The 27,610-nt window shown below is 36.1% G+C and overlaps 2 protein-coding genes across 2 annotated transcripts; one reads left to right on the top strand and one right to left on the bottom strand.

The window, feature by feature from the left end:
• Window positions 1–1,146: 1,146 nt before the first annotated feature.
• Window positions 1,147–15,197, bottom strand: NSL1 (NSL1 component of MIS12 kinetochore complex). The gene is made up of 6 exons (XM_029284138.1): window positions 14,991–15,197; window positions 12,174–12,249; window positions 10,005–10,135; window positions 7,379–7,430; window positions 2,753–2,820; window positions 1,147–2,049 (listed from the first exon to the last, which is right to left on the bottom strand). Exons 1-6 carry the CDS (start codon window positions 15,195–15,197, stop codon window positions 1,774–1,776), a joined length of 810 nt encoding a protein of 269 aa, XP_029139971.1. The 3' UTR covers window positions 1,147–1,773.
• Window positions 15,198–15,326: 129 nt separating this feature from the next.
• Window positions 15,327–27,471, top strand: TATDN3 (TatD DNase domain containing 3). The gene is made up of 10 exons (XM_015815958.1): window positions 15,327–15,404; window positions 16,773–16,805; window positions 18,096–18,169; window positions 19,343–19,427; window positions 21,766–21,828; window positions 22,593–22,702; window positions 23,465–23,520; window positions 24,889–25,001; window positions 25,617–25,697; window positions 27,248–27,471. The coding sequence occupies exons 1-10, from the start codon at window positions 15,354–15,356 to the stop codon at window positions 27,389–27,391; spliced, it is 810 nt and encodes a 269-aa protein (XP_015671444.1). The 5' UTR covers window positions 15,327–15,353; the 3' UTR covers window positions 27,392–27,471.
• Window positions 27,472–27,610: the final 139 nt, after the last annotated feature.

Raw genomic sequence — 27,610 nt, 5'->3', positions numbered from 1 at the left:
GAATTCACAGTCTCCTGGGTTTCTAGTCTCGTACCGTAAATATGGTAATAAAAAAAAGAGAAAATGGTATAATGCTGATTTAGAAAATTTATAGATCACAATTATATTTTAAAATCCAAATAAAATGAAAAGGCACTTGAAGTTCAGAAACCTGGAGGAACTGAGTTTTAAAAAAATTAAGGGAAAATACTGGTAATTTACAACACAACTTCAGCAATACCAAGTCCAGAATTACTTTTTTATAGCTCTCCTTGAATATATATTGCCTAAGCAAGCCTATTAGACTGTCACCTGGCTTGTTTCCTGTATGCAATTCAAATTACAAATCAATTAATTTGATTTAGAAAAAAAGACATCTAAATATTCAAAGATCAACTATTACAAAAAATTCTTTTCACAAGAATAAAAATGGAAAAACCAACTTCAATTGAAAACACCTTATTGTAAAATTAATTTACTAGAACTGTATAATTATATAATAGGCAAAATGATTTTAAGTAATATATAGATTGGTAATCTTACAATTACTATATCTTCTTGAGATATAGATTGAAGGCCAACTCAATTAGCTCTCTTTTAATTTGCATACCATGAAAATCAGCAAAGTAAAAAACAAAACATCCACTACTGATAGTTTCTCGGGAGCACAAAACTTGGTATTTCTTTGCAACTTGACCATTTACTAAATGATGATGTGAAAGTACATTGTACTCCCCCCCCCATCAAATTTCCAGAAGACTTGTCATGGCTCAGGGAAAAGGGAATGCAGGAGAGAAAGAGCAATACAGGTAGTCCTTGACTTACAACAATTGAACCCCAAATTCATGTTGCTAAGTGAGACATTTGTTAAGCGCGTTTCGCCCTATATTACAACTTTTCTTGCCACAGTTGTTAAGCAAATCATTGCAGATTTTAGTTAGTAACATTAAGTGAATCTGGCTTCCCCATTGATTTTGCTTGTTGGGTGACAAAAACTGATTACATAAACATGAACCAGTTGCCAAACATCCAAATTTTGATCATGTGACCAAGGGGATGCTGCAACAGTCATAGGTGTGAAAAATGGCCATAAGTTACTTTTTTCAGTGCCATTGTAACTTTGAAAGGTCACTAAACAAACTGTTGTAAGTCAAGGACTATCTGTATATTAGCATCAAACTATACTTCTTCCTCATTAGTTTTTAGACTATAGTGAAGACACAATCTGCAGCTAAATACTTTTAATCTTTAACCCCGGCCTATAGCTATAATGAACATATACACAAATTGAGTTCAGTTTAAAAGTATACTGATGTAGAAATCCACAAACAGTTACAGGGAACTAGATATCCCTCAATATGCATCTAAAGGATTGAGGATTTGCCTCAGAAATTTCAGGAGTTGTTCTCTGAAACTCCAGTTACAGATGCTCTGCTTATAGTTCTTTTGAAGTTCCACTCAGCAAGATTCTTTGCTATGGAAATGTACAACTTCATGTATTAAGAGCATTACCTAATGTTTGGAAAGATTACCATTAAAGCATTTATGTTTTCATAAACAAGTCAAAGTCCTTGTAGAAGATCATTCTGCTGTAATATACTGTTGGCAAATTTAGTTTCAAACAAAAATGTTAAAATTTAATAATATGCTCCAGTATTTTATAGAATAGCTATATAAAGGGATCCAGTATCGAATTTCATCACTATCAAACAAAATTTGTTTGATTATATGGATTCCAGGAGATCACTAAGGATGCTATATAAACAAAAAAATCAGAAAGCTGAATGGCTGTGTTCATGTAGTGTGACTAAGTTTTCTTTGTCGGAGTGGGTAGCGTCTCTGTGGAGAACATGATGATCTCTTTATTTTGAGTAGAACAGAATTACCGCTAGCAGTTTGTGAAGGTATAACTTCCACTTGTGATGTAAGGTTTTTTACATCATTTTTATCCTCTTTCTTAACTTCAGAACCAAACATGATTTCTTGATGGAGTCTGCATTGTTCCAAAGTTTGTTGTAAAGACAATGCTTTTGAGAAGCCTTCTGCTCTTTCTACAAGGGATGACAGCGACTGGAGATGGCAGGAGAAAAACAAAAACAATTCCAGGTTATTCAAATTGAGCTACTATATCCCGGAAGTACTACAATTCCTAAACTGCTTTGATGAATTTTAGCAATAGTACCCTAAACATTAATTCATATGTGCTATTTATTACAAACCTTCCGTAATATCGCTTTGCAATTTCAGTACACATTTAAAAGGACTGAAATTTTGGGAGTTGTAGATTCAAAACATACGTAGATGATACTAAGTACAGCAGACAAATTCTGAATAAATCTATTCAGTTGAAAAATAAGAGACCTCTACTGTCTTTTTCTTAAAACAGTTAATGAATCAGGTTTTCACAAGTGTCCTATAATATTGCTTGACAATAAGTTAAAATTAGGAATCTGTAAATCTATGCATTCCCTGGAAATGGATATTTGGAGAACACCACCAACCACTTCCTATCCTGGAAAATACACTTCTGGAAAGACAAGACTTTCTAGAACTAGCATATCATTGCATTCCAGGGAGCAGGGAAACGTTTGAGAACTGGAATGTGTAATTTTTCACAGTTATGTTTCTAGCTCATGAATGCTACTAACTTGGACCAGACTTTGTTGTAGTTAAAACTGATTATCTTAAGTTAGTTGGAGTTGACTCATTAATGCATGACCCATTATGTCAATTAATCAACTAATACAATCCATTATATCTTTAGAAACCTCACCTTAAATGATTCTCCAGTATATCTAGACATAGTTTTTGTTGAAAGTCTCAGTTCTACCATAGACTGATCTGGAAAAAAAAGATTCATGTATTCTCTTACAAGATAAACCAAGAAAAACATCAATCTGCTGCATTGTAATGTAAAAGAGAGAGAGAGAGTGAGAGGAAATGATATTGAGATAGTATCATGGGCCAGCTACTATTCCAAAGAGGGTATTTTATTCAACATCGAAAAAGAAAAGTTCCAAAATTGTAAAAAATACAAATGTTTTGTGGACCGTTATTTCATTCTGCAATTTACTATCAATTTATTTTTTGATAAGGAATCATATACTGTGACACTCAATGCATTAAATATACAATCATTTCTGAAATACATCTGAAACATGCAAAACTAAAAATAAACCCCTTCTCTATCACATACCGGTATACAACTACTCATATGATATAGTGAGATTCTAAGGAACTCAGTTAGGGATACTTCATTCAAAATCCATATTCAGCATGCAATTTAATTTACCATTGCTTTAGATCGGTCAGATCTCCTTATAATCGAAGTCATACAATGTTGAAAAGGGATGACAGAAAAATAGCTAAATAAACTAATCAGAACTCCATGGAACAAATAAATGATTGCAGTGTAAAACAAACAGAAAAACAATAGCAGATTTGTAAATAAATATTGCCTTCCAGGATTTCACAGTCCCTAAACTGCCAGCTTCCTCCACAAATTTCTAATATGTACAGCTGGGTGGATAATAAAAGCTCTTGTGTATTGCAATTTCATAGTATTTTTTAACAACGTTATCCAAAGGAGTAAAAATGTTCAAGTTGCTATTAATTATCCCATTTAGCTTAATATTTAGTTTAAAACCAAATTTTAAAAGTTTTTCTGATAGAAACCTCTGAAATTAAACTGTTACACACACACGCACATACACATATATAGTGCTGTAAACTATTTATCTCCTATTCTTCCAAGGACAATTTTTTTATCACTATTGTATCAAATATCATAAATGCTGATTTCCAGTAAATCAACAGACATGTCTTTTCTTTTTGCAGCTCCTGAACCCTAATAATCAGAATTCTGAAAAGGAAATTCCTAGAACTATTTAATCCAAAACTGCATAAATCCTAGATTAATCTATCTGGAAAATACTGTGCTGAATTCTAAACTGTACATCAGTAATAAAGAACAGTAAATAGTAATTGTAATTATAATCTCTATTAAAAGAGATGATATAAAGTACAGGTAGTCCTACGACCACAATTGAGCAGAGAATTTATGTTGCTAAGTGGGAAATTTTTAAAGTGAGTTTTGCCCCATTTTATGACTTTTTTTGCCACATTTATTAAGTGAATTACTGTAGCTATTAAATTAGTAACACGGTTAAGTGAATCTGGCTTCCCCATTGACTTTGCTTGTCAGAAGTTTGCAAAAGGTGGTCACATGACCTTGGGACACTGCAACCATCATAAATGTGAACCAGATGTCAAGCATCCAAATGTAAATCACATGATCATGGAGATGCTGCAATTATCATAAGTGTGAAAAATGGTCATAAGTCACTTTTTTCAGTGCCGTTGTAACTTCGAATGGTCACTAAATGAAGTGTTGCAAGTCAAGGACTACCTGTATTTCCTGATTATAACTGCAAAACATAATATACATTGAGGTTCTTAATGCAGTTACATACAAGTTTTGAGGCCACAGTGAACCTTGAAGCTTTCTCTTTATATTTCTTAAAAATCACCCATATGAAATTGTCTACTTCTATACTGCTACTATATGCAGCATATAGGTCAACACAAGTCTTCTAAAAACCTCACAATACAATATTTTCCAGGAAAAGGGAAGGAATAATCAAGCAAGTAAATTTCTAAGTTAGCTAAGATTTTCCAGATATTTGTGACCTAGGACCAATCTACATGTTAAACAAATACAAAATCACAAAATCAGTTTTGACTCACAAGTAACCTTTCTCAACTCAAAAAATTTGGGAAATCATTCTTCAGATAAAGACAAATGAGTACACATTCAAGCAGTGTATCTTGAGCAATGCTCAGCTCTAGGAAGGCAATGGCAAATTACTTCTGAAATCTTGCCAAGAAAACAGTAGGGACTAGTTCAGACAGCCACCAGGAGTCAAAAACACAATCCACCCCCCTGCCCCCCCTGCAATTTTCTTCATCAGCTATATTTGTTTCTTCCTTCTATGGAACAGTATCTTGTTTATTTTGCAGGAAGACCCTCATTGGGGTGGGGTGAGGTTCAGATTTTGAATTCAAAATTTTCATAAGCTGAAAAAACTCACTGTTGTGAGATAAGCAGCCATATCAATTATTCAAAATAAATAACCCTATGGCCATACCCAATGCTCACTTTTAGCCCTTTAAACCTTGTTGGTGACTATAAAGTCCCCTCTCCAGCCAATTATCAACAAAAGCAAAATTTTGCAAATAGTTTCACTACTTTTTGCAGATACAGTTAAAATGTACTTAATAAAAAAAGGTAAAACTAGAAAAAATATAATGGAAAGCTCCAGGACCATGCAGTTCTTTGCATGCTAACTTTATTGATCCTAGGGTGGTGTTTTCTCATATAATGTCTATTTTCATCGTTCTTGTTTCCTCAGTTTCCAGTTCTGCTTTCCCAAGCATCTGTATGATGCTCCTGCTTTTGCTCTTTGAATCTCTTTCCCAAATCTAATTTCTATTTTCCTACTATAACCGGCCATAAGTAAGTGCAATCTAGCTGGGTGACCATGGGCCAGTCACTCTTTCTCAGCCCTAGGAGGAAGGAAATGGCAAAGCACTTCCAAAATATTGCCCAGAAAACTGCAGAGACTTATCCAGGTATTTGCCAGGAGTCAACACTGACTCAGAGGCACATTAAAAAAGGAGTCCAAATATAAAAATAAAAATCTTCACTCTCTTTACATATGCTACCTTTTATATTAGAAAGTCATTGAGCTAAGAACTGTCCTCTTGAACTTTCTAAAACTCTTGTGAAAACTGAAAGTATCATAACATTAATAAATTCTTTCTGGATGACTTATGGTCAACTTGACTGAACTTGGACAAGTAATTGCCCTTTACTTCTGCATTCCACCTGTAAAATACGAATAATGGGAAGAGTTACAGCACACTATATATTGTAAAATCATTACAAAACAACTGCTTGCAAGTTTTTCTAAAGCTGATTTACCTCATTTGAAAAGAAATTGGATTATTCCCATCAATCTACTCCAATAATCCTTATTTGTTTGCCCTGGCAGAATATTACACAACTGTACATCAGAGAAGTATTTAAAAACTTAGATGTTTACACTGCTTCCAAAACATGGGAAATGAAACAAGGAAATGAAAGCTAATAATTCTATCTTTCGTTTCTGTTGACTGTAGTTACTACACAGGGATAGATGCAAATTCCAAACTGTGCAAATAAATTCATTCATAATATATCTGCACAATGTTTTCCTAAACGTTATTTCCACTTTAGATTTTTTTAAAAATATGTGATTGATCAAATAGTTTTACTTTACAATCTAACCAGCATGTGGAACTTGTGGCACAAATTTGTATGAAATAATTCTTCATTGCAAATAAATTACTATAGCAATGTTTTCAAGTTAGAAGAAATGCTGTCTGAAGACAAGTTAAACTTGATAGTAAAATGCCATGTCTGCCTTAGTAAATATGTGATTAGCTATTCACGTTATGCTAAAAATAAAATGAAATAGTGATATGATTGTTTTTACTATTTTTTACTGCTATATTTGACCTACTCCACATTTTCATAGCCTTATCATAACATACATTCTTACTAGTAACATCTAATAAAATGGTATAATTTACTGCTTTTTATGAAGCAATAAAATTAATATTGAGCAGAGTTAAGTTCAGCTCTCCACATAGTCCCAGTTTCTCATGTGGTCCTTTGGGAAAATTAATTGCCCATCCCCCGGTCTAAGCACTATGGCCTGGAAAGTGGTAGAATTAAGACCATAAACTTTATATGGCATTCTGTTTTTTCCTGCAAAGCATTGCATCCAAAACCATAGGGTTTTTTTTTTAACCTTAAGTCGTGTTTTTTTAGTCAGAGTTCTGTGAGAGCATGACTAAAAAAAATAAATAAGCATCACTGTTTGAACTTTGGACACATAATGCTAGTGCTCACAGTGATTGGTGATATTTACACACCCCAACTTAGCTGCTAGCCTGCCACTTTGCTGTTATTTTAACATTGCAAATTGTGGACAGTATAGGCTAAAAGTGAATTTTATTGTGAAGTTTCTCTATTTTTCACAATTGTTATGCAGGGGTTCCAAGACCTGAACATCATTTCAAGGGTTTTTCCAGGGTTAGAAAAGGCTGTCTTAGAGACTTTGTACGATATGCTTTTTTTCACTAGAATTCACATCAGATGCATAAAATGTTTCCCCAAATTGCCAGATTTTATCTCCTCTCCTCTCCTCTCCTCCCTCCCTCCCTCCCTCCCTCCCTCTCTCTCTCTCTCTCTCTCTCTCGTTATATTTGTAAGAACAGATAGTTATGGAGTATTTAAAACATATAATTGCTATATTCTATGAAAAGAAAGGAAGCACATCATTCAGAAAATTACCTTGAGAAGGTTCAACTTTTATGTCTTGACAGTTCACAAAAGGTTGATAGCCCTAAGCATACAAAAAAATACATTCAAAATCTCTTTCCTTTGTTTGCATTATAACTTCTAAAATGTGACTTAATTCATGGTTAAAACATTTGAATCTTAAGCAAATAAAAATTCTTATCCATATACGTATATGTAATACATCTCTGTAAAAGTAGCCATTATTTGATTTGTAAATTTAGCAATAGCAGGTTTTGCTGTCTCATCACATACAGGCAGTCCTTTCCTGCTTTAGCAGGGGGTTGGACTAGAAGACCTCCAAGTCCCTTCCAATCCTATTATTCTGTTAAGTCCTCACTGAACATACAGTCATTTCATTTCATTTCATTTATTGGACTTATATGCCGCCCTTCTCCCCACAGGACTCAGGGCGGCTCACAGCATATTAAAACAGTATAAAACATTATCCCCAATAAAAACCAATTAAAAACAAATATTTGTCGCTGTGTCTTATTAAAATCATTAAAATTGTCCCTATTTAAAATTCACCCTAGGCCAGACCCACTTGCTGAAAAAGCCATGTCTTGAGGGCGCGGCGGAAAGCTAGGAGATCCGGAATTGTCCGGATCTCGGGGGGTAGTTCGTTCCAGAGGGTGGGGGCACCCACAGAGAAGGCCCTCCCCCTGGGGGTCGCCAGCCGACACTGCTTGGCCGACGGCACCCTGAGGAGGCCCGCTCTGTGGGAGCGTACCGGTCTGTGGGAGGGAATCTGTGGCAGAAGGCGGTCTCGGAGATATTCAGGTCACCTTCTGAAGTTGCTGAACAATGGGCACTTATGGCAGATCTTCGTAGTTGTGGCCACTGCAACGTCCCCACGATAATGGGATAGCAATTTGGGTGCTTGGCAACTGGCTTGCAATTATGATGTTGCAGCGTCCCACAGCCACATGATTGTCATTTATGACTTTCACTGCTAGCTTTTGTCAAATAGAATCAATAGGGAAACTGGCAGGAGGTTGTAAGTGGCAATCATATGACAGGATGCTGTGACCACTTAGGATTCACCTAACAGTGGCAACTGGGACTACTGTCATAGTTACAATCACACTGCTTAGTCACAGAGTTCCACTGGTAAGGGAGGACTACCTGTATTAATTAGGTGAGTTAAATGCTGCTATTACAATACATTTTACATTCTAATCTAAATAATCAAAGTTCTACATTATCTAACTTTACAGCAATTGGGATAACTAATAAAACAGTGCCCCCTGCTGCAAGACTTAGGATAAGCTAGATTTCTTATTTAAAAAATACCGACTTTTATTAAAAAATGTTATCAGTGATTGTAAGTAACTGAACAGCCATCTTACTGGTTTCCTGAAAATGTTTTATAGATATTTTTATTTTACTCAAAACCTTTTTTTTGGGAGTTCTGTATTTTGTATTTTAATCTTGTTTGAAACAAAATAAAAATATATTTAAGAAAAAGCTGCAAAGCAAGTGTTCTCAAACTCAAGCACTGAAAAAGCCAGTAAGACAGAACTAGAAAGCGTGTCTGCCCCAAAACAAATAGCTCATAGGCAGAAAGGGGGAAATGTTAGAAGGCACCTATACAATGGCACATATATGTCTTGGCTACAGATTATAAAAAGAGCAATAATAAGCAGAAGAAAGGGTTTTTTAAAATAATAATTCAGATACTGCAGGACATGCTGCTGTAGAGGACATCACTTGGTTAACGTTCAGTGGAGTAGAGTCTGCCAAGTACAGAGATACTGGTCCTGGGACAAGAAGGAAGATCAGGAAGAAAATGCTGGACTGATTTGAAAGAGTGTGGAAAGACCAGGAGGAGAAACTGTGATGTGTGTTTGGAGAGTCAGAAGCAAAATAGTGGAACTATGTGAATTAACGCCTTTGTTTGGTAGCAAAGAGCTGGAAAAAAAATCACAGACATTCCAGTCTCAATAATTAAGATAAGGAGGAGAAGAAAAAGTCATAATAGAGTACAAATGAATAGTGAAAGAAAAAGACTTGAGAGGGAGGAAAGTTAACTAGGTTAAGATTTGATTTATTACTGTATACTCTTATGAACATACTGATTTTGTAAATATTTTCACTTGTGTAATACTAAATCACACTATTTTATTAGCATAGAAATCACGTCCTGCTTACAATCACTCACACCTTTCATATGGATTACTGTAATATGCTCTATATGGAGATGCAAAATGTGCCTGTGTAAGCACTTATGTGCACCCCTTGATTGGGCTATGTTACCCTTCTCCCTGTGGATTGCTAGAGCATGTGAGGAGCTATATTTAATCCTCTGGGTGGTTGGGATCACCTTGGCTATGAGTTTTGTGATACTGTTATATATATTTATTGCTTTACATTGTACTTTTTGCTACTTTTATATTGTTTTTGACTGATTGTGAACTACCCAGAGTCATGTATTAAAAGGGGTGGCTATATAAAACTGATAGTGTCCACAATAAAAATATTTAAGTACTGGCTGTATGTGTGTCTATATCATCTCCTATCCTGAACCTCTCTCTGCTACTGTAGTAAACAAAATCATTATCTGATTCTCTCAAAGTAAACATTTTCATCCAATGACTTAAGAATTAAAATTACTCACCAACAATTTTTGTTGCATTTTAATGCCTTTAACAACATTTATTTGCATTTTTCTAGGATACTGACTACGCTTGGAAGCCACTTCCACAATTAATTCATCAAGCTGATCTTCAAGGAGTTTAATGTCTGTGTCTATTTCACAACAAAAATAGAAATATTTAATATTTGAAAAGTATAGTATGCGGATATATTTTTAACTTCAATTGGCATAGAAAGAATACATATATCATCATCTTCAGCAAAGATACATGAAAGTATAATGAGAAGGGAAAAGATTTATTATAGTAAAATGTTTATTCATTATTAAAATTAAAAATTGTGAAACAAATTTGAATTTATGTTAAATGAAAAACTGTATAATAAACCCATAAAAAGCAAACCAACAAAAAAACAATACAACTAATGATTTACTTGCCTAGAAATTATTGCCTAGAAACAGACTAGTTCAGTGGTGGCGAACCTATGGCACGCGTGCCAGAGACGGCACTCAGAGCCCTCTCTGTGGGCACGCGTGCCGTTGTCCCACCAGAGTTCGCCACAGTAGCGAGCACGTGGCGTTTGGAAGTGACAGGGCAGGAAGTGAGCAAGCAAGCAGCGTTGGTCCCCCGGGGATGCCCCAGAGATGGAGAGGGACTGGCCCCGGCCACGCTCACCCAGTCTGCCATGACCACTGCAGCCACACCCACCCTGTGGGCCACGCCCCCCCGAGGGCACCACAATGCTGATGTAGCCCTGGCACTTTGCGATAAATAAGTGGGTTTTTGGTTGCAGTTTGGGCACTCGGTCCCTAAAAGGTTCGCCATCACTGGACTAGTTTCTTGACATAAATCATTTTAACTGAAAAAGGAACGAAGAATCATGTCCACCAAACTGATTGGAACTCTTCTCCAAGTAAAAACAAAAATACGGGTACAGGTAATCCTCACTTAATGACCACAATTGGTAATGGAATCTCAGTCATTGAGCAAAGCGGTTGTTAAGTGAAACACCCATATGACTGCTTCATTCAATGACTGCAATGACTGCACTTCCACTTGCAGTTATTAACCTGCCTCCTAGGTTGTTAAGCAGACAGAGTGAAAAGGCTGGGTTCTGGCAGATGAAATCCATCAGAAGGCAACCCTTTGGCTCTCAAACATTCCTGTAGCCAGTTATTAAGAAATATAGAACGTTGTACCAAATGGCTCTGTAAAATTCATCACTTCTAGTTAAAATAAAATAGCAAATTTAAAAAAAAGTCAATAATTCAATTGCAATGAAATTGAAAGGAAATATAGTACAACTTTTCCAGAAACGTTCTAACATTATTCACATCATTTTAAACTAGAAAAATCTTATGTAATTATAAACTGTCATCCAAAAACTATAACAGGCCAACAGATGGCAGTAATAGATCCTTTTAATCTGAGATGACAGGAAAAGAATAGAAATCTTTTTGCATATAAAGTATATGATCTATTATGTTATGGTCTCCTCACCATAAATGTATCTATAACTAATATTTTTGAACCAGACTAACATTACAAGGAACTGTATTACAACAGGGACTAGGTGAATACAGCAAAATACAGGTAGTCCTTGACTTACGACAGCTGAGCCCAAGATTTCTATTGTTAAGTGAAACATTTGAGTTTTGCCCCATTTTACGACCTTTCTTGCCATAGCTGTTAAGTGAATCACTGTAGATCAGGGGTGTCAAACTGCCGGCCCGCTGGCCGGACGTGTCATCCAGAAGCGTGCCCACCCATTGCCAGCAATGGCAAAACCGTCCTGATACATTGTGCGATGTCACGTGACGTCGCGAGTTTGACATGTCTTCTGTAGATGATCAGTTAGTAACCCAGTTGTTAAGTGAATCTGGCTTCCCCACTGACTTTGTTTGTCAGAAGGCCGCAAAAGGGGTTCACATGACCTTGGGACATAGCAATGGTAATAAATATGAACCAGCTGCCAAGCATCTGAATTTTGATCACATGATCATGGGAATGCTGCAAAGGTCATAACTGTGAAAAATGGTCATAAGTCACATTTTTAGTACCGCTGTAACGTTATCCAGTCACTAAACGAACTGTTGTAAATCGAGGACCACCTGTAATTATATATAAGATTTTCCAACAGTATTAGTCAATATTTTGTATATTAACTCTAAGGATGCTTTTAAATAATATACCATTTTGAAGATTTGATGATTCCTGCCATGGCTGCCCATTAACAGTGATATTCTCTTGTACAGCTGTTTCAAAGTTCTGTACAAAATGTAGAAAAATATAGATATAAATATATAATGTATGAATTCTTAAAGAGATACCTTTAATTGCCAATGCTATATCACAAAATGGACCACTAAGGAATGACATCGATAAACAAAATGTTGATAAACAGCATTCTGATAAAGCACATCCATTCAGCAAAACAAGTCCAGAATATTTACAAGCACAATGATGTTCCCATGTTGATAGGTAAATTACAAGATAGTTTCCAACATTTGGTGCATTCCAAAATTCCAGCATTCAGCAACAAGGCTTCTAACATTTTTTCACATTTTAGCATGATAAACAAGCAGAATGCATAACAAAATACATATAGAAAGGTCTAACAGGAAAAATACAATTATGGGGAATAAATGCTCATTACAGATACAAGTATTTTCATAAGAAGAAACACATGTCAAATTCAACTCTATTAATATATAGTCACAAATACCTGAAAAAACCCTTTGTGTTGCTAAACAGAAAACTCAAGGCAAATTAATGGATGTAATAAGTCCACTGCCCTTTCTGAAACAGAGTGAAATGCCCAGTTCAGATTGTACTTCATATATATAGAAAGATACTATTAATTTCTGTCAAGGGAATAATTGCAACTTCTCTTGTTGTCTGTTTTCACAATTAATTATTACCAGTAATTAAGATTTTTCACCAAAAATAAGAGAAAGGAAACTCTGACATGTACTCTAGAGAAAGTACATCCTAACTGGTAGGCAGTCTCTAGAACTCAATAGTCAGAAATTACTTTCTGGATTTCAAAATAGGGTTTTATTTGGGTGTGTGTGTGTGTCTGCATACAAAGCTAGCAATTGCAGAGGCATTATCAATTTGAAAATCAGTCTTTTCAAATTTTTACGAACTCATTAGATGACCACAATCCAGCCAGTCTTGACTTACAGTATGCAGAGCATACAAAATTACATTATTTACTATCATAATTACAAAATCTAAACAAACTTACTAAGGAAAGATCACTTAACATGATTTCCAAGCATAATGTAACAAACACATATCAAACTTTTAGAAAAAAAACCTTGCATGGTAAATACATGTAAATACAGTACACAACAGCAACTTTCCCTAACATAATGATTTGCATAGTTTTATCTATTCAATTATTGGCTGTTTTAATGCCAAGGTTTTATTTTAAATACTTTTAATAATTTTAAGGTTATTAGTAATTAATTACCAGTCTAGCTTAATTTCTATTGGCTACTTCTGATACAGGTTTTTTTAAAATTAAGATCAGTGTCAGAAGTGCCAACTTCTACAACAATTTCTGCACTAATTGTGAAATTTCTTCAGGGATGCTTAGCAACCTCCCCCTTGAATCTTTGTTATGTATGTAAATTATGTTTCTTCTTATGAAAATACTCATTTCTGTCGCTTCCATATTGCTTTTCAATATTTTTACAACTGATAGATAATTGCTTTTCCTATCTTCACAGAAATCACAAATAAAACGCCTTGGTGTCATACTATATTTAAAAATCAGCAACATTTATGTTGCATTTATAATTTCTGGTGTTTGAGGGTGAAAAGTGGTTAGGACCGTATCATACAGTACATACCGGTGGGAGAGGGATTGTGAAGAGGTATGCTTATTTTATAAGTTACTAGCTGTACCCGGCCACGCGTTGCTGTGGCTCAGACAGGTTAAATGTTTTTACCTGTCACAGGTGTGACATCTATATAATAGTAGGTATATAAAAACACGCGCGTATTCGAATGCAACGTTGTGTCAAAATTTCAAAGCAATCGGTGAAGAACTTTCGGAGATTTAAGATTTTGAACAAACGAACATTTACATTTTTATTTATATATATTATTATTATTCAGGATAAGATAAGATACGGCAGCTTGTGTGTGCTTCTGACCTCAAAGATACAAGAATCTGAGATGTCCGTTTTCAGCAATCAATCTTTAAGAACGGTGAAAGAGTGTAAAATGTAAGAAAAAATTTACATAAAGCTTAAATGTTGAAGGTGGATAGATATATCATATAGTTTTTGAGTAGATATATTGTTTTTACTTATTGCTTTATTAGAGTTAAAGTAGGTATATATTGATTGTATTATGTTTGTTTAGTTAAATTGTAATTTAGATACGGAATGGGATGTGTTTTAATCCTGTATTTGGTTCCGGGAAGTCCAGGGGGAGAAGGGGATTAGGGGAATTATAAAAATTGATGTATTTACATGTTATAGGTAAACAATAATTGTATTGATAATAGGAGATGCTCGGCTGGTATCCCAAATTGCACTCGAGGAGGTGGTTAGAAAGGAGATGGGACGTAGATAGGTGGAAAGGAGGAGAGGTTGTGGGTTAGAGGGAGGAAGGATAGGAAAGCGGATGAGGGTGGAGGCAAGGCGGGGACTGCCGAGCGTTTCCGACAATGTATTGACTTGGATTATTTTTTTTTCTCTGCTTGTGTATGTAAATGCATCATATTGCTATTTGTTGTTTAATTATAAAAATCAATAAAATTTTATTAAAAAAAAAAGAACGGTGAAAGAGTTATTTGGGGCCAGAGGTTACTCGTCCCCTTACTAAAGAAACTCTAGGGCAAGAATTAACCCCTATTCAACCAAAGAACGCCCCGCAAACAATTCAATATTTATTTAAAGTCTTCCTCTTAACGAGAAGCATTAAACCTGCCTAAACCTCCTAGCAGCCCAACTGTCACCACGGCCAAGCCATCTCAGTCTGACTCCCCTTACCCAAAGCGCTTCCCCAACAGCCTGTTCCAAGTTCTCGGTCTCAACAGCCTGACCAGCCCCGAGTCTGCGCACGAACGGTCTGCAATGATCCAGCAACTCGGCCGTCCATCGGCGTGAAAGGCACTGCACTCGCGGCTCCGGACTCGGCAACGGAGGACAAACTGCCGCAGCCCCCGTCAGCTGCAGCGCCTCCATCTCGGCTGCCATTTCCCGCTCTCTTTCAAAGCGTCCTTAACTTCCCCCTCCCACCCGGAAGTAGAAGTAAGTGATCCTCATTTAACGCTTTGCCACCGCGACGGTGGAATCCGGATATAGGTCCGGGTGGAAACAGCGACTGGAACAACTCTAGTTCTGAGTGCCAGGATGGGAGCGGTGGACTGTCACTGCCATCTCGCGGCGCCCGAATTTCAAAGGGTAAGTGGCTTTGGACTAAGGCAGGGGTAGGCAACCTTGGCTCTTTTATGACTCGTGGACTTCAACTCCCAGAATTCCTGAGCCAGCCAAGCTGGCTCAGGAATTCTGGGAGTTGAAGTCCACGAGTCATAAAAGAGCCAAGGTTGCCTACCCCTGGACTAAGGGAAAAAAATACACCACCAAAATCTTTACTAAAAGCTCTTATTAAGTCATCTCAAACCTTTGCAAAGAAGTTGCAGGTTTTCTTCATCGGGAAATATTGTTATTTAAGGATTAGGAAGGAACTAGGTTACTGTTTGATATGGCAATGTCTGCCCGAACTTGCCGTCTGAAATTTATTTATTTATTCGATTTCTATACCCGCCCAGCTCAGCCGTCAATGACTCTGGGCGGCTTACAATTCAAAACAAAAATGATTGTTAGGAGAATCTGAAAATATATGTGTTGGTCCTATGGGGGAGGGGTGCGGTGTGGGGGGGGGAGAATACACCAGGGATTTCCCCAAAGATTGCAAACATTTGTGGATCTTCTGGTTATACTATGGAGATATCTTCCTGACTCTACTTAAGCATCTCCAATTTAGGGCTGAAATCTGAATCACTTCTAAATGGATACAGTGAATACAGAAAGCCACAGAAGAATCTATAAAAGTTCTAACCCAGTGGTTCTCAACCTTTTTAATGTCGCGACCCCCAACCGGTCGTAAGTCGAGGACTAAACCGATCGTAAATCGAGGACTAAACCGGTCGTATGTTGAGGACTACCCAACCGGTAGTAAGTCGATGACTTTCCCTGCCCGGGAGCGCCGCGCATGCATGGTTCCGCCCCCTGCGCCGGCCGAGGCATAGCTGGCAAGCGGCAGAGACGGAGCAGGCCGACCACCAGCTGGCCCAGCCCAAGGGACGTAAGGCACCCGCCGGAAAAGGGAAAAAAAATGGCGGACAGCCTTGCTTGGCGACCCCTGTGAAATGGTCGATCAACCCCAAATGGGGTTCCGACCCATAGGTTGAGAAACGCTGTTCCAACCAAACTATGCCAGCATATCTGGATAAAGACACTGTAGTCAACAGATTGGAAGAGGTCAATCTACATTCCGATACCAAAGAAATAGTTTATTATATTTTCTTTTTTTCTTCTTTTGGTGTGTTTTTACAATGTTTTTTTTTTCTTTTTAATGTATTTTTGTATTAAAATTTGTATCTGTTTTATCTGTTCAATATAATCCTTAATAAAAATTGTAGGGGGAAAAGAAAGAAAAGTTAGGCTGCATTACTCTTTATGGGTAGAATGAAAATCTTGGTCCTTTGCAAATATGCTATGTTTAAACATAATGATCTGTCAGCATAATAACATTTTAACCTCTTCCAGGATATTGAACGTGTATTGGAAGATGCAAAAAAGGTTTGTAATATTTTTCAGTTGTTATTTTCTCTTTATCAAAGTATAAAAATAGTTACATCTGCATTTGTGTTTTGGAACTTAAGCAGATTGAATGTTGAATGTTCAGTTAGACTAAAATTCAAAACACTGACTGGTGACATGCAGTTTTATTTTAACTAGCCAGATGACTTCAGGCCAGTCATTGTCTCTTAGCCCAACTCAACACACAAGGTTGTTGTGGGGAAAATTGGAGGAGGAAGGAATATTGCTATGTTTGCTGCTTTGAGCTGTATATGAAAAAAATGATATTTTTAAAAAAATTGTACGAACCCAGCCCAACCCCTGTGGTAAACCATAGGTATGCATGATAGAGTAAGCCTCAGTTTATGGCTTAGCCTATTGCACATAAGAACCCAAAATGTGGGTTATTCTTTACAATTAAGACCTCTGTAGTTCAGTGCAATGAGCCTGTGAAAGAAGACTGCTAGCCTCTGTTCCTCATGCAGTCATTAGATGTTCAATATACCACAGAAGTGTATTTGATTGATTCATATATGCTTTCTTATATGTGGCCTGCTCCCTTTGATGGTACACATAATTCATATCTGGAAAAAGTTGGGCTGATTTGCAAGTAATCTAGAAAGGACACAGATCTGAATGCTAATATATTCAATGTAAAAATGAAGCCTGATGCATACTAAGCAGTGCTTTTGTTTGTTAAAATAGTAAGATTATATAGGTACTGAGACAAACGGCCTCAAGAGCCTTTCTTAAAAGTTCTAAAATTATACTTTATATATTCCAAATATATATTATTCGGGATGCAATAAGGTCTCCTGATTGGATAGGAGGTTGGACTAGACTAGAATACCTCCAAGGTTCCTTCCAGTCCTTATACTTTTTGGAAAATTGAAAGATGGAGTGCATGGGTGGAAACTGTTGAGGCATGAGACAAATGACCCAAATTGGAACTGGAACCTAACTTTTATGGTTTAAGGAAGTCTCAAAAAGGAAATATTTTTCCATCTCATCCTTTACTCAACTATTTTCTTTTCAGCAGAATGAATCTGCAATTCTATGCACAGGTTTTGTGGGACAATCAGAATAGCCATAGAACTAATGTGAGATGCAGAACTTTCCTTCTGTAAACTTTCTATACACAGGTTACTTTAGATTCAAATCATCGTACCATAATTTAAAACTTATAATTGCATTTAATTTAATGTGGGAATATTATTTTTAAATAGATTTACTTTGGAACAGTTTTGTGATTTACTGCTTTAATTCTATGTAATTTATTTCCTATTTCAGTCTAACGTTTTGGCCCTGGTAGTAGTTGCTGAACAGTCTGGAGATTTCACAAAAATTATTCAACTTTCAGAAAGGTACTAATGTTTCCAGTCTGTACTGAATGGGATGAAAATAGTTATAGTTTAGGATTTAAAGAATTACCCAGTTAGTTACATCCATTTAATTGGATTTTGGAATAAAGATCTTCATTTGCACTTTTGTCATTCTTTTTTTTAATTTCAAAATTAAATTGAACTATGCTGTTGTTCAGTAAATATCTGTGTTCAAAGAAAATGTTAAAAATATATTGAATCTTTGGAGTATTTCTTTGGAGTATTAGATTCACCCACATATTTTACAATGAAATTTTAACAATGTGATGTAATTTGATATAATGTGCAGGAGAACCTGCCAAGAATTCATTTAAGACTAGAAATTAGCACTCAGTTCCACTGATGGATAAATTGGTTTGTTACAGTCCTGAAGGTGAAGGACAAGCCTATAAGTAGAGGGAGTGCAACCTCTTTTTATACATTTATGCCAATTGCAATATATATTAAATATTTAATTGGGATATGGCAATATCTGTGTTAATGAGATTAGAAGGTGGGAAAATGAGAATTAATAACAGTGGCTTTTTTGAGTTGAATAAATGGATCTAAGCCTGTGCCTGTTAACAGGTTATCTTTTTCTAGATGTTATCAAATGCTTCTGCTTTCCAGCACACCTACTATACCTCAGTAGCTGAGTCAGCGTCCATTTGTATTTTATGGCTCAACAGGGTTTTCTGGTTGGTTAATCTGGCATTATACTTGTTCCTTCATCCATTATTCAATATATACTGTATGAAACTTGAGATTCCTTCACTCAGTAGTGTGCTGGAACTGGCTCGCAAGAGCCACTTGTTAAGTAGAGTAGAGTAGAGCTGAGCCACAATGCCTAATTGTGCCGACCATCTGTTTTTCAGCTGGCAGTGAGGTATTGTACAGCAGCAATAGAGCCAGCGGAATAAATTCTTAAACATTTATCAGTACACTCCTGCCTAGATTAGTATTCTTTCGCACAAAACAAATAAAGTTGCAGTTGTTTTTAAGTGGTACTCAGACAAGGAATGCATTGAAAACGTAAGAATTAGGAACAGAAAACTAATTCACTTTCTTTTATTTATTTTATTTGAAATAAGTATTGATTTATTTGACATTAATTTTAGTGATTCAGTGTAATGTGCACCTGACTTATGCCATGCCTTAACAAATGTTTATGTCTAGATATCCAGGATTTATTTTTCCATGCTTGGGCATCCATCCAGTTCAAAGTATTCCAGGTGGATGTGAACGCAGTGTTACTTTAAAGGTGACATGAAAAAAATTACAACTTTAAGTTCTATACATTATTAAGTCTATACTGTGTCTTAATTTATTAGATATTTTTCAGTCTTTATTAAATTGTAGTCAGGAGTTCTTTAATCTTACAAGTAAGGAATAAAGTTCAATGAGTAAAAACTTGCCTAAGATCACAGAATAAATCCATTTGAGAATGAGGCAGTTTATTAAAAATCATCAAGATTTCTAAAGTCAGTTTGGTTTAATTGAGTCACTGTAACAGTGAAATTGATGGCATAAAAATCTAATAAATAAATAAAGTAAAATCTAAATATTAGACAAAAAGAAATTCCCTTATATTATATGTATGTATGAATAAGGCATATATATCATAGCTACCATCACAAAAAACTAAACACATAAAATATCTACAGTAGGTACATACATAAAAACACACGATTAAAATGCCCGTTATTGATTTATTTAGATCAGTTTTATGAGAGACGTTTGCCTATTACAAGTCTTGTTGAGAACACTTATTAATGGAAGTTTAGAATTTCATGTAGATTAAAAGTACAGTTCTAAGACTCTTCTTGTAGAAGCAACGGGGCACCCTCTCATATCAATATTTTTATAAGGAGAACAAAAGAAGAAGCAATGTTTTCCATTAAAAGTATAATATATGAGTACTATGACATATGGCTTGGTATTGAGATGGGAATGTCCTATAGTGGCCAGAAAGAAGGCTTTGTGAACTTGGTTGATCAGAGGAAAATCCTCACATATTTTTGAAAGTGAAATTCAACCTTTATAAGGCAAGATACAGTTTATCTCCTTGGCTACCTTTTGGTTTTACACACAATACAGGTAGTCCTTACAACAGTTTATTTAATGACCATTCAAAGTTACAATGGCACTGAAAACAGTGACTTACGACCATTTTTCACACTTATGACTATCACAGCATCCCCATGGTTACGTGATTTACATTCAGATGCTTGACAACTGACTCACATTTATGACGGTTGCAGTGTCCTGGAGTCATGTGATCCCCTTTTGCGACCTTCTGACAAGCCACATCAATGGGGAAACCAGATTCACTTAACAACCATGTTACTAATTTAACAACTGCAATGATTCACTTAACAAATGTGGCCAGAAAAATCGTAAAATGGGGCAAAACTCAATTTACAAATTTCTTACTTGACAATATAAATTTTGGGCTCAATTGTGGTCGTAAGTTGAGGACTATCTACAAAGTTTTAATGTAGATTAAGATATTCAATATAGCAGTGCTTACAACCTTAGCATCTTTAAGTGTGGACTTCAACTCCCAGAATTCCACAATCAGCATGAGGTTAAGAAACACTGCAGTGTAGTAATGTATATGTTTTGTGCCTATATGCCATAACCCAGATAATGGAATTTTGCCGAAGAATATGCAGTAATAAAAAGCAAAATGTCTATGGTAAGTTAAACAGTGTTGTAAACATAAAGTATAAAAACCAGGGGTTTTTTTTGACAGAAAAGCTGGTGCATGTTTAACACCCATCCTGCCTTCCTTAAGAATATAGAAAACATACTGGGTATGTAAGTAGTCCACATGGTCTACTGCATAGCCCTGTATGAGACCACCCTTGAAGAGTATATGGAAGCTATAACTGGTGCAGAATGTGGTCCTGTGAGCAGTCTTGGGTGCCCCTATGGTTACTTATGTAACATCTCTGCGACGTGAGCTGCATTGTGTGCCTGTTTCCTTTCAGGTGCAATTCAAGGTGTTGGTTATTACCATTAAAGCCCTTGGTGACATGAGACCAGGTTACCCGAGGAACTGTCTTGTCCCAATTACATTGATTTGTTCCACTTGGTCAAGCAGGCAAGTATGTTGTGGATCCTGTCAAAGAATTTTGACTAGCAGGATCTAGTCAATAGCAGACAATCTGCTATTGTCCCCGCTCTTTGGAATAGCTTACCTCAAAGGTGAGGCAGCCCACCCCCCTTTCTGGTCTTCTGAAAGAGTGTCTTCTGGAAGACTTGGCTCTGCCAATTGGCATAGGAGTCTCAGAGTGATATGCAACTCTTGAGGATGGTTGAAGGCTTGAAGGCATCTATCTCTTTTAACATCTTCATTTTAACCTTCTAATTCTGCTTTTAATCTGTTTTTAACTATGTTTTTATACTACTGATGTTTTTATTTTAAACTGTCCAGAGTCACTTAAGTGAGATGGGCAGTGTAGAAATTTGAGAGATAGATAAATAAATAAATAAATAAATAAATAGAAATCAAGAGAAACATGAAACTAAATGAACAGAAGCAAATGTGTACATTTATTTTAATATTCATTTCATTTTGTTAAATCTTTTTGCAGGATCTAGAAGAAGCATTCCCACTCATTGAGCTATATAAGGATCATTTGCTGGCCATTGGGGAGGCAAGTAGAATCATCATCATAATACTTTATTAGGTCTTTTTCAGATATAATTTTTCCTCTGCCAAAAGCAGTGTGTATCACTTAGAATTAGGCCCTAAAGAGTTGAATGAATTTTGCATCTTGATAAACGTTTCTAGGACACAACACTGCAATCCAACCTGTGGTGTTTAGATTAAATTTTTGCAGTACACTTATCTGGAATTAAACCCTATTGAATAAAATGCGGATATAGTATATGTAAGTGGACTTACACAGAATTGTACAGATAGAATGGAAAGTAATATATCAATGTACATTATGTCATGACAAAAACATCCCTGTATGTATAATTGTGTGTGTTTTGGAAAATGTGCATTTGCTGAAATATTTATTATTTAATCAGTGAAAATACATACTCATATATTTTGAACTGTACAAATATAGAATCATTTAAAATAAATAAAATGTATGTTATATCCTCACTACATATATGTGTAGTTGTCATAAATGAGGATATGCGTATGTGTTGCATAGTATTTGCTATATATCTAGGAAATATTTTTGATGTAAATTTGTTTTTCCATGTTAGAAATTACCTTTTGGTCTCACAGAACAGTCATATCTTTTGTTGTAAGCTTCATAAACTATTTACATTCCTGAATAAATGATTAAAGATGGCAAGTGTTTCATAAATACAGATCCTTCTTTTTCACCAGGAGCACAACATTTCCTCTGGTTTTTCCCTACAATCACAAACCTTGTGTTTTGTTTTTTTAAATCTCTAGATTGGTTTAGATTTTACTCCCAGATTTGTCAGCAGTGATGAACAGAAGGAAGGGCAACGACAAGTTTTGATGAAACAAATTCAACTGGCGAAACAACTTGACTTACCTTTGTAGGTCACTTGTTGCAAAAATATAGCTATTTTTATAATTTAGAGAATTAACTTCTCTTTGTGATACTTAATTTCTTTAAATGAACTTATTTTTAAAAAAATCTGATTGCATTTTGCATAGATCCTGTGGTTATTTCATGTACTGTAATTATAATACAACATGCTGCATTATTGTATAATAGTTATATAGTGATTTGAAATGTTTTCAAATATTTTGTTATTGTTTTGTACCATCAAATTGTATAATCAACAGTTCAGCAAGACATCATATGCAGATTTTAGAAAATCTCAGGGTGGGAATGATGTTCCATAGGCATGTGCCGCAGAAAAGAAGGCGCATACATGTTACATGGCATTGTTTCATGGAAGGGACTCTAAGCACACCCTTTCTTGTTACTATGAATAGTAGTTACAGAATTCTAGATTTAACAATGAGTGAACTGACTATGGCAAGTCATTTGCATGTGAAATGGGTGGCTGTACAAACAAACAAGCATACAAATAAGATGCTATGATAGAGAACAGACTCATCCCCAAATGTTTATTTGTATAATATTGTGATATATTTATTACAACTTTACTATAATAATTACCCTATACTTAAATCCTAGTACAAATTAACGGTAAACTAAAATATCTGGCTGAAATCAAAAGCCTAGACATGCTGCAATTTCAGTCATATAGCTGGTTTATCTGACCTGAAAATCATGCTAGTTTTGCCAAAATCTCTTGCTGAGGTTTTGTTCTTTTTATTTATTCTAGAAATGTTCATTCCCGCTCAGCTGGAAGGCCAACAATTAACCTCTTAAAGGAACAAGGTATAATTTATTTTACTTACTGATTTAAGTTTGTTTAGCTTTCTTGTTAAAATATGTGTGCCCCTGATATGGGATCTCATCTCCATGGGGGTCTAAGTCAACTTTTCTTCTCTAGATGTTACATCAGAACTATGAGGAATATATTGCTAAGTAGTTGCTTACTTACAGTATCTGCTTTCATTGCAATTTTCAAAACCATGCTTTATTATTGGAAGAAGCATGGACATTTGAAAATCTGGAACAGTTACATTTTAGCAAGATTTGAGTATTGGCAGAATTTGTGGTGAAATCCAAGGCCCTATTTAGCAGAAGTAACAGGAAGATCCCCAAATCTTCTCACATTTGCCACATTTTGAAATAAATGTGTTTATTTAGAGGCTAGTTTACCACATTTTGATATAATTCATGTAGTATATTATGCAGACTAAAGTGCTAGAGGGGTATGGGTGAGCCCAAAGTTTAAAATTTCCTAACTACTCTAATGAATATAATACTTATTCTAAAATTAAACATCGCTTCAATACAGAACATATGATGTAAAGTATTTTTTGCAAATGGATCCCCCAAATTGAATACATGTTTATTTTTGCCTTTGTATGATTTTTGTAAGAAATTCCTAGACCAGTGATGGCGAACCTTTTAGAGACCGAGTGCCCAAACTGCAACTCAAAACCCACTTATGCATCGTCGGATGCCGGGTGGGTGTGGCCCATTGGGTGGGTGTGGCCCATTGGGTGGGCGTGGCTGCAGTGGTAACAGCAGACTGGGTGGGACTAAAAAAATTCAATCAATCAATTCCAACTTTGCAAGATCTTTTTTTTCCCCGCGAGAAGTTGAAATTGACTGATTGATTCAACCTTTTTTTTTTTTGCACACGGCGGAGGCCTAAAGCGAAAAGGTTTTATAAAACCCAGCTGAAGGCCTAGGACTGGGGCGACGGCGCGCATGCCCACAGAGAGGGTGCTGAGTGCCGCCTCTGGCACCCGTGCCATAGGTTCGCCACCACTGTCCTAGAGTGTTAGAAACAACTGCATTCTTGAATCACATAAACAATATGATAGGAACTTATGTCTCTGAATTTCTAGTTTTAATAGCATATCCTTCTGTAAGGAATTTAACAATAACTTGTGCCTTTGGTTTATTGACATGACAATCAAATTAAGCAACTGTGTAGAAAAATATAGTATGAATATACTGTATGAAAAGGGAATACAAGTAATCTCACTCTACAAGAGGGCATTAAGCTGTCTCTCTTGCATTATAATATGGGCTTTGAAACTTTCTTGGTATGTAATTGGCTGCTTATGTTAGGTTCTGACATAATTCTACTAGTAATGTGACTTCTTTCCCGGCTATTGGGATACTCAGGTGCTGAGAAAGTGTTGCTCCATGCATTTGATGGCAAACCATCTGTAGCAATGGAAGGAGTGAAGGCTGGGTATTTTTTCTCTATCCCTCCTTCAATTACAAGGAGTGAACAGGTAAGGATCAAGGAGCAAAGCCTTGAGCAAAAGTTCTTTATTTATGGCATTGTGTAATACAAACCTAAATACATGTAAACATTTATAAACACACTCCAGGACAGGTTAAAAAAATGTCTAAATCAATCTTAATTCCTGGCAACTACCTAAACAAGTTCTTAGTTTTCTTGGCAACAATTTTGGAAGTAACTTGCCATTTCTTTCTTCCTAGGGCTGAGAGAGAATGAGTGGGCTAAAATTATCCAGCTAGCCCCAGGTGGATTAGAACTCATAGTCTGGTCGCTGGCCTGATGTGTATAACATTTATAGTACATCAAAATAATTGTCAGTTATTAATCAGCTGAAGGATTCATTGCTTAAACAAAAGAAGCAAGGTTTCTCAATGGATCTTGGACTTTTTCAATTTTTAAAAATTTGAATATACTGAAATAGGGAATAAAAATTGTTTAGGAGTGTATAAGTATATAAAGACAATGTATTCAACATCTGGTAAAGTGCATATTTCAGTTGTTGATGTGGAAATTGTATAAATTAATTAACAGTCTTTTGTTCGAATGTTTGCCTTTTCTGCTTAGAAGCTACAGATGTTAATTCCTTTCTATGATTTCCTTTAAGAAGCAGAAACTTGTGAAACAGCTGCCTCTGGAAAGCATTTGCTTGGAAACTGATTCACCTGCCCTAGGTCCTGAGAAACAGGTCAGGACCCATCAATGATTCTATCTTGTCAAGTTCAGCAATAACACCGTGTAACAGTAGAATTATATTATATCAGTTGAAGTCTGTTAAAATGATAAGACTCTTAAGTGTAAAAGAAAGGGGGAGGTTATCTCAAAGAAATAAACTGCAGGTGTTGTTTGCCCAAAACTGGTAGACTGAGTGCTTGAGTATGTCACCTAGGAAATACGGGAATTGTTTCTAGGCTGTGATATTGTCTTTGCACATCTCAAACACTGACGCTGTACCTGTGCTACTCTGTTACTAGTGTTTGGACTTGGGATATATCCAGGTAGTTTTGTACTTCTTTGCATGTCTCAACATCGTGTTAAGTGGTGCACAGGTTGTACTTGACACATTTGCTCAGAAGCAGCAGACTGCTGCAATTTAGTTTTTCCACTCCATGTCTCCTAAGGATTTTGTCTCCTGTGAGACTAGGCTGAAGCTGCCCTACTTAAAGATGAAACAGGCAGGTAAGCAAGGTGGACAAAAGCCCAGGAGTCTTGTCTAAAAGATCCCTTAGGGAAGGTAGATAAGAAGGAACTAAGTCATTAAGGAAACAAAAGAAATATGTCGCCTGAACCAGACAAAAGAAATTGAACCTGAGCACGTGGGGAAGCCCTCAAATTTCATCAATAGCAATAACCAGACTTATAAATTAAGAAGGCAAGAGTAGGTGTTAGTTTTTCAATCAACAAAGCAAAACAAGCAAGGACTTTGGGAGATAAAAGGGGTCCTGGAGACTTCCCACTCTTTGAGTCATCTTTGGATCCAGACTTGGCAGCTTCTGTCCCAAGAACCAGTTGTGCCACAGTGTTCAGTTGAAAGTGGCTTGAGCGTACAGTAGCTGTTTTCTAAGCCTTTGAGTGTATGACAAAATGACCATAAGTCATAACTGGGAGCACATGTAACACCCATTATTACTGCCTGTTGCCACCTTGGCACTGAAATTGTTCAAAATGGTGAGTTTGCCACTGGCAGGGGTGGTTCGGATAATCTGGTTCAGATTCTCGTAGAAAGCCTCGTCTTCACCTGGATTTGTGCAAGTTGGTAGCTAGGTGCTGGCAATGATGATATATAGGGACTTGCTGAGACAAAAGCAGAACTTCATAATCTGTTAATTTATTCCAATTGGCCAGATGTAGGCCAGGCCATGTTTAGGGGACCTTTTTTAATCTCCTCCCTCAGGTAAGGGTGGGTAGCACTATTCTAGCAGAGCTTCCCAGTCACCTTGGATGCTACTGGACATCTCTGCTGTCTTGGCACAGAAACAAATGACCACTGGTCCAAGGGTCATTCATGTGCAGATTTAGGACTACAATTGTCAGTCATCATTTCCACCTGTTCCTTCATCACTCCTGCATTACTCAATGAATTAAGTTTGGACTAAGAAGATTTGCAGATGAGTTGTAGATGAAAAAGAATTGCTCCACAGGAACCTGTTACATAATTTTATAAATGTTTATAAACTTTCTTTGTAATTTTCTTTACCATTTTTTAATGAATTTTATAATCTTATCATTGCATTTCAGGTGAGAAATGAGCCAAAGAATATCTTCATTGCTGCAGAATACATTGCTAAAATAAAAGGAATTTCAGTGGAAGATGTTTTACATGTAACGACACAGAATTCACTGAAGGTCTTTCCTAAACTGAAAAACTTCCTCAGGACCTAGGTGATGTTCTATAGCATCTGACATTAATTCAGATTATTTAAATATATGTAATGACATAAAATGTATAATATTAAAATATCTAATAGAAGAGCATATGTGTAGCTGAGAGCTGAACTGTGGGGTCCTTGGTGCTCTCTGAGCTTGGTTGTTTGCAGATGTTTTATCACCCAATCCGTTAACATCATTAGTACAAGTGAGTGTGGCTTGCTCCCTGTTTAT

Source organism: Protobothrops mucrosquamatus, unplaced genomic scaffold (assembly GCF_001527695.2).
Source record: "Protobothrops mucrosquamatus isolate PMUCROS unplaced genomic scaffold, P.Mucros_1.0 scaffold388, whole genome shotgun sequence".
NCBI classification, from domain to species: domain Eukaryota; kingdom Metazoa; phylum Chordata; class Lepidosauria; order Squamata; family Viperidae; genus Protobothrops; species Protobothrops mucrosquamatus.
The sequence above is the reverse complement of the archived record's forward strand: the minus strand, read 5'-3'. Positions and strand labels throughout refer to the sequence as shown.

What these genes read in the sequence shown, in the direction of transcription:
- NSL1 (XM_029284138.1), bottom strand. Translation starts at nt 15,197, where the DNA reads ATGGCAGCCGAGATGGAGGCGCTGCAGCTGACGGGGGCTGCGGCAGTT. An exon ending in ATCATCAAATCTTCAAAATG is followed by an intron (nt 10,136 to 12,173) that starts GTATATTATTTA and finishes GTTGTGAAATAG; the next exon opens with ACACAGACATTAAACTCCTT. An exon ending in ATACTGGAGAATCATTTAAG is followed by an intron (nt 2,050 to 2,752) that starts GTGAGGTTTCTA and finishes TGCCATCTCCAG; the next exon opens with TCGCTGTCATCCCTTGTAGA.
- TATDN3 (XM_015815958.1), top strand. Translation starts at nt 15,354, where the DNA reads ATGGGAGCGGTGGACTGTCACTGCCATCTCGCGGCGCCCGAATTTCAA. An exon ending in ATTTGCTGGCCATTGGGGAG is followed by an intron (nt 21,829 to 22,592) that starts GCAAGTAGAATC and finishes TTAAATCTCTAG; the next exon opens with ATTGGTTTAGATTTTACTCC. An exon ending in AAACAACTTGACTTACCTTT is followed by an intron (nt 22,703 to 23,464) that starts GTAGGTCACTTG and finishes TATTTATTCTAG; the next exon opens with AAATGTTCATTCCCGCTCAG.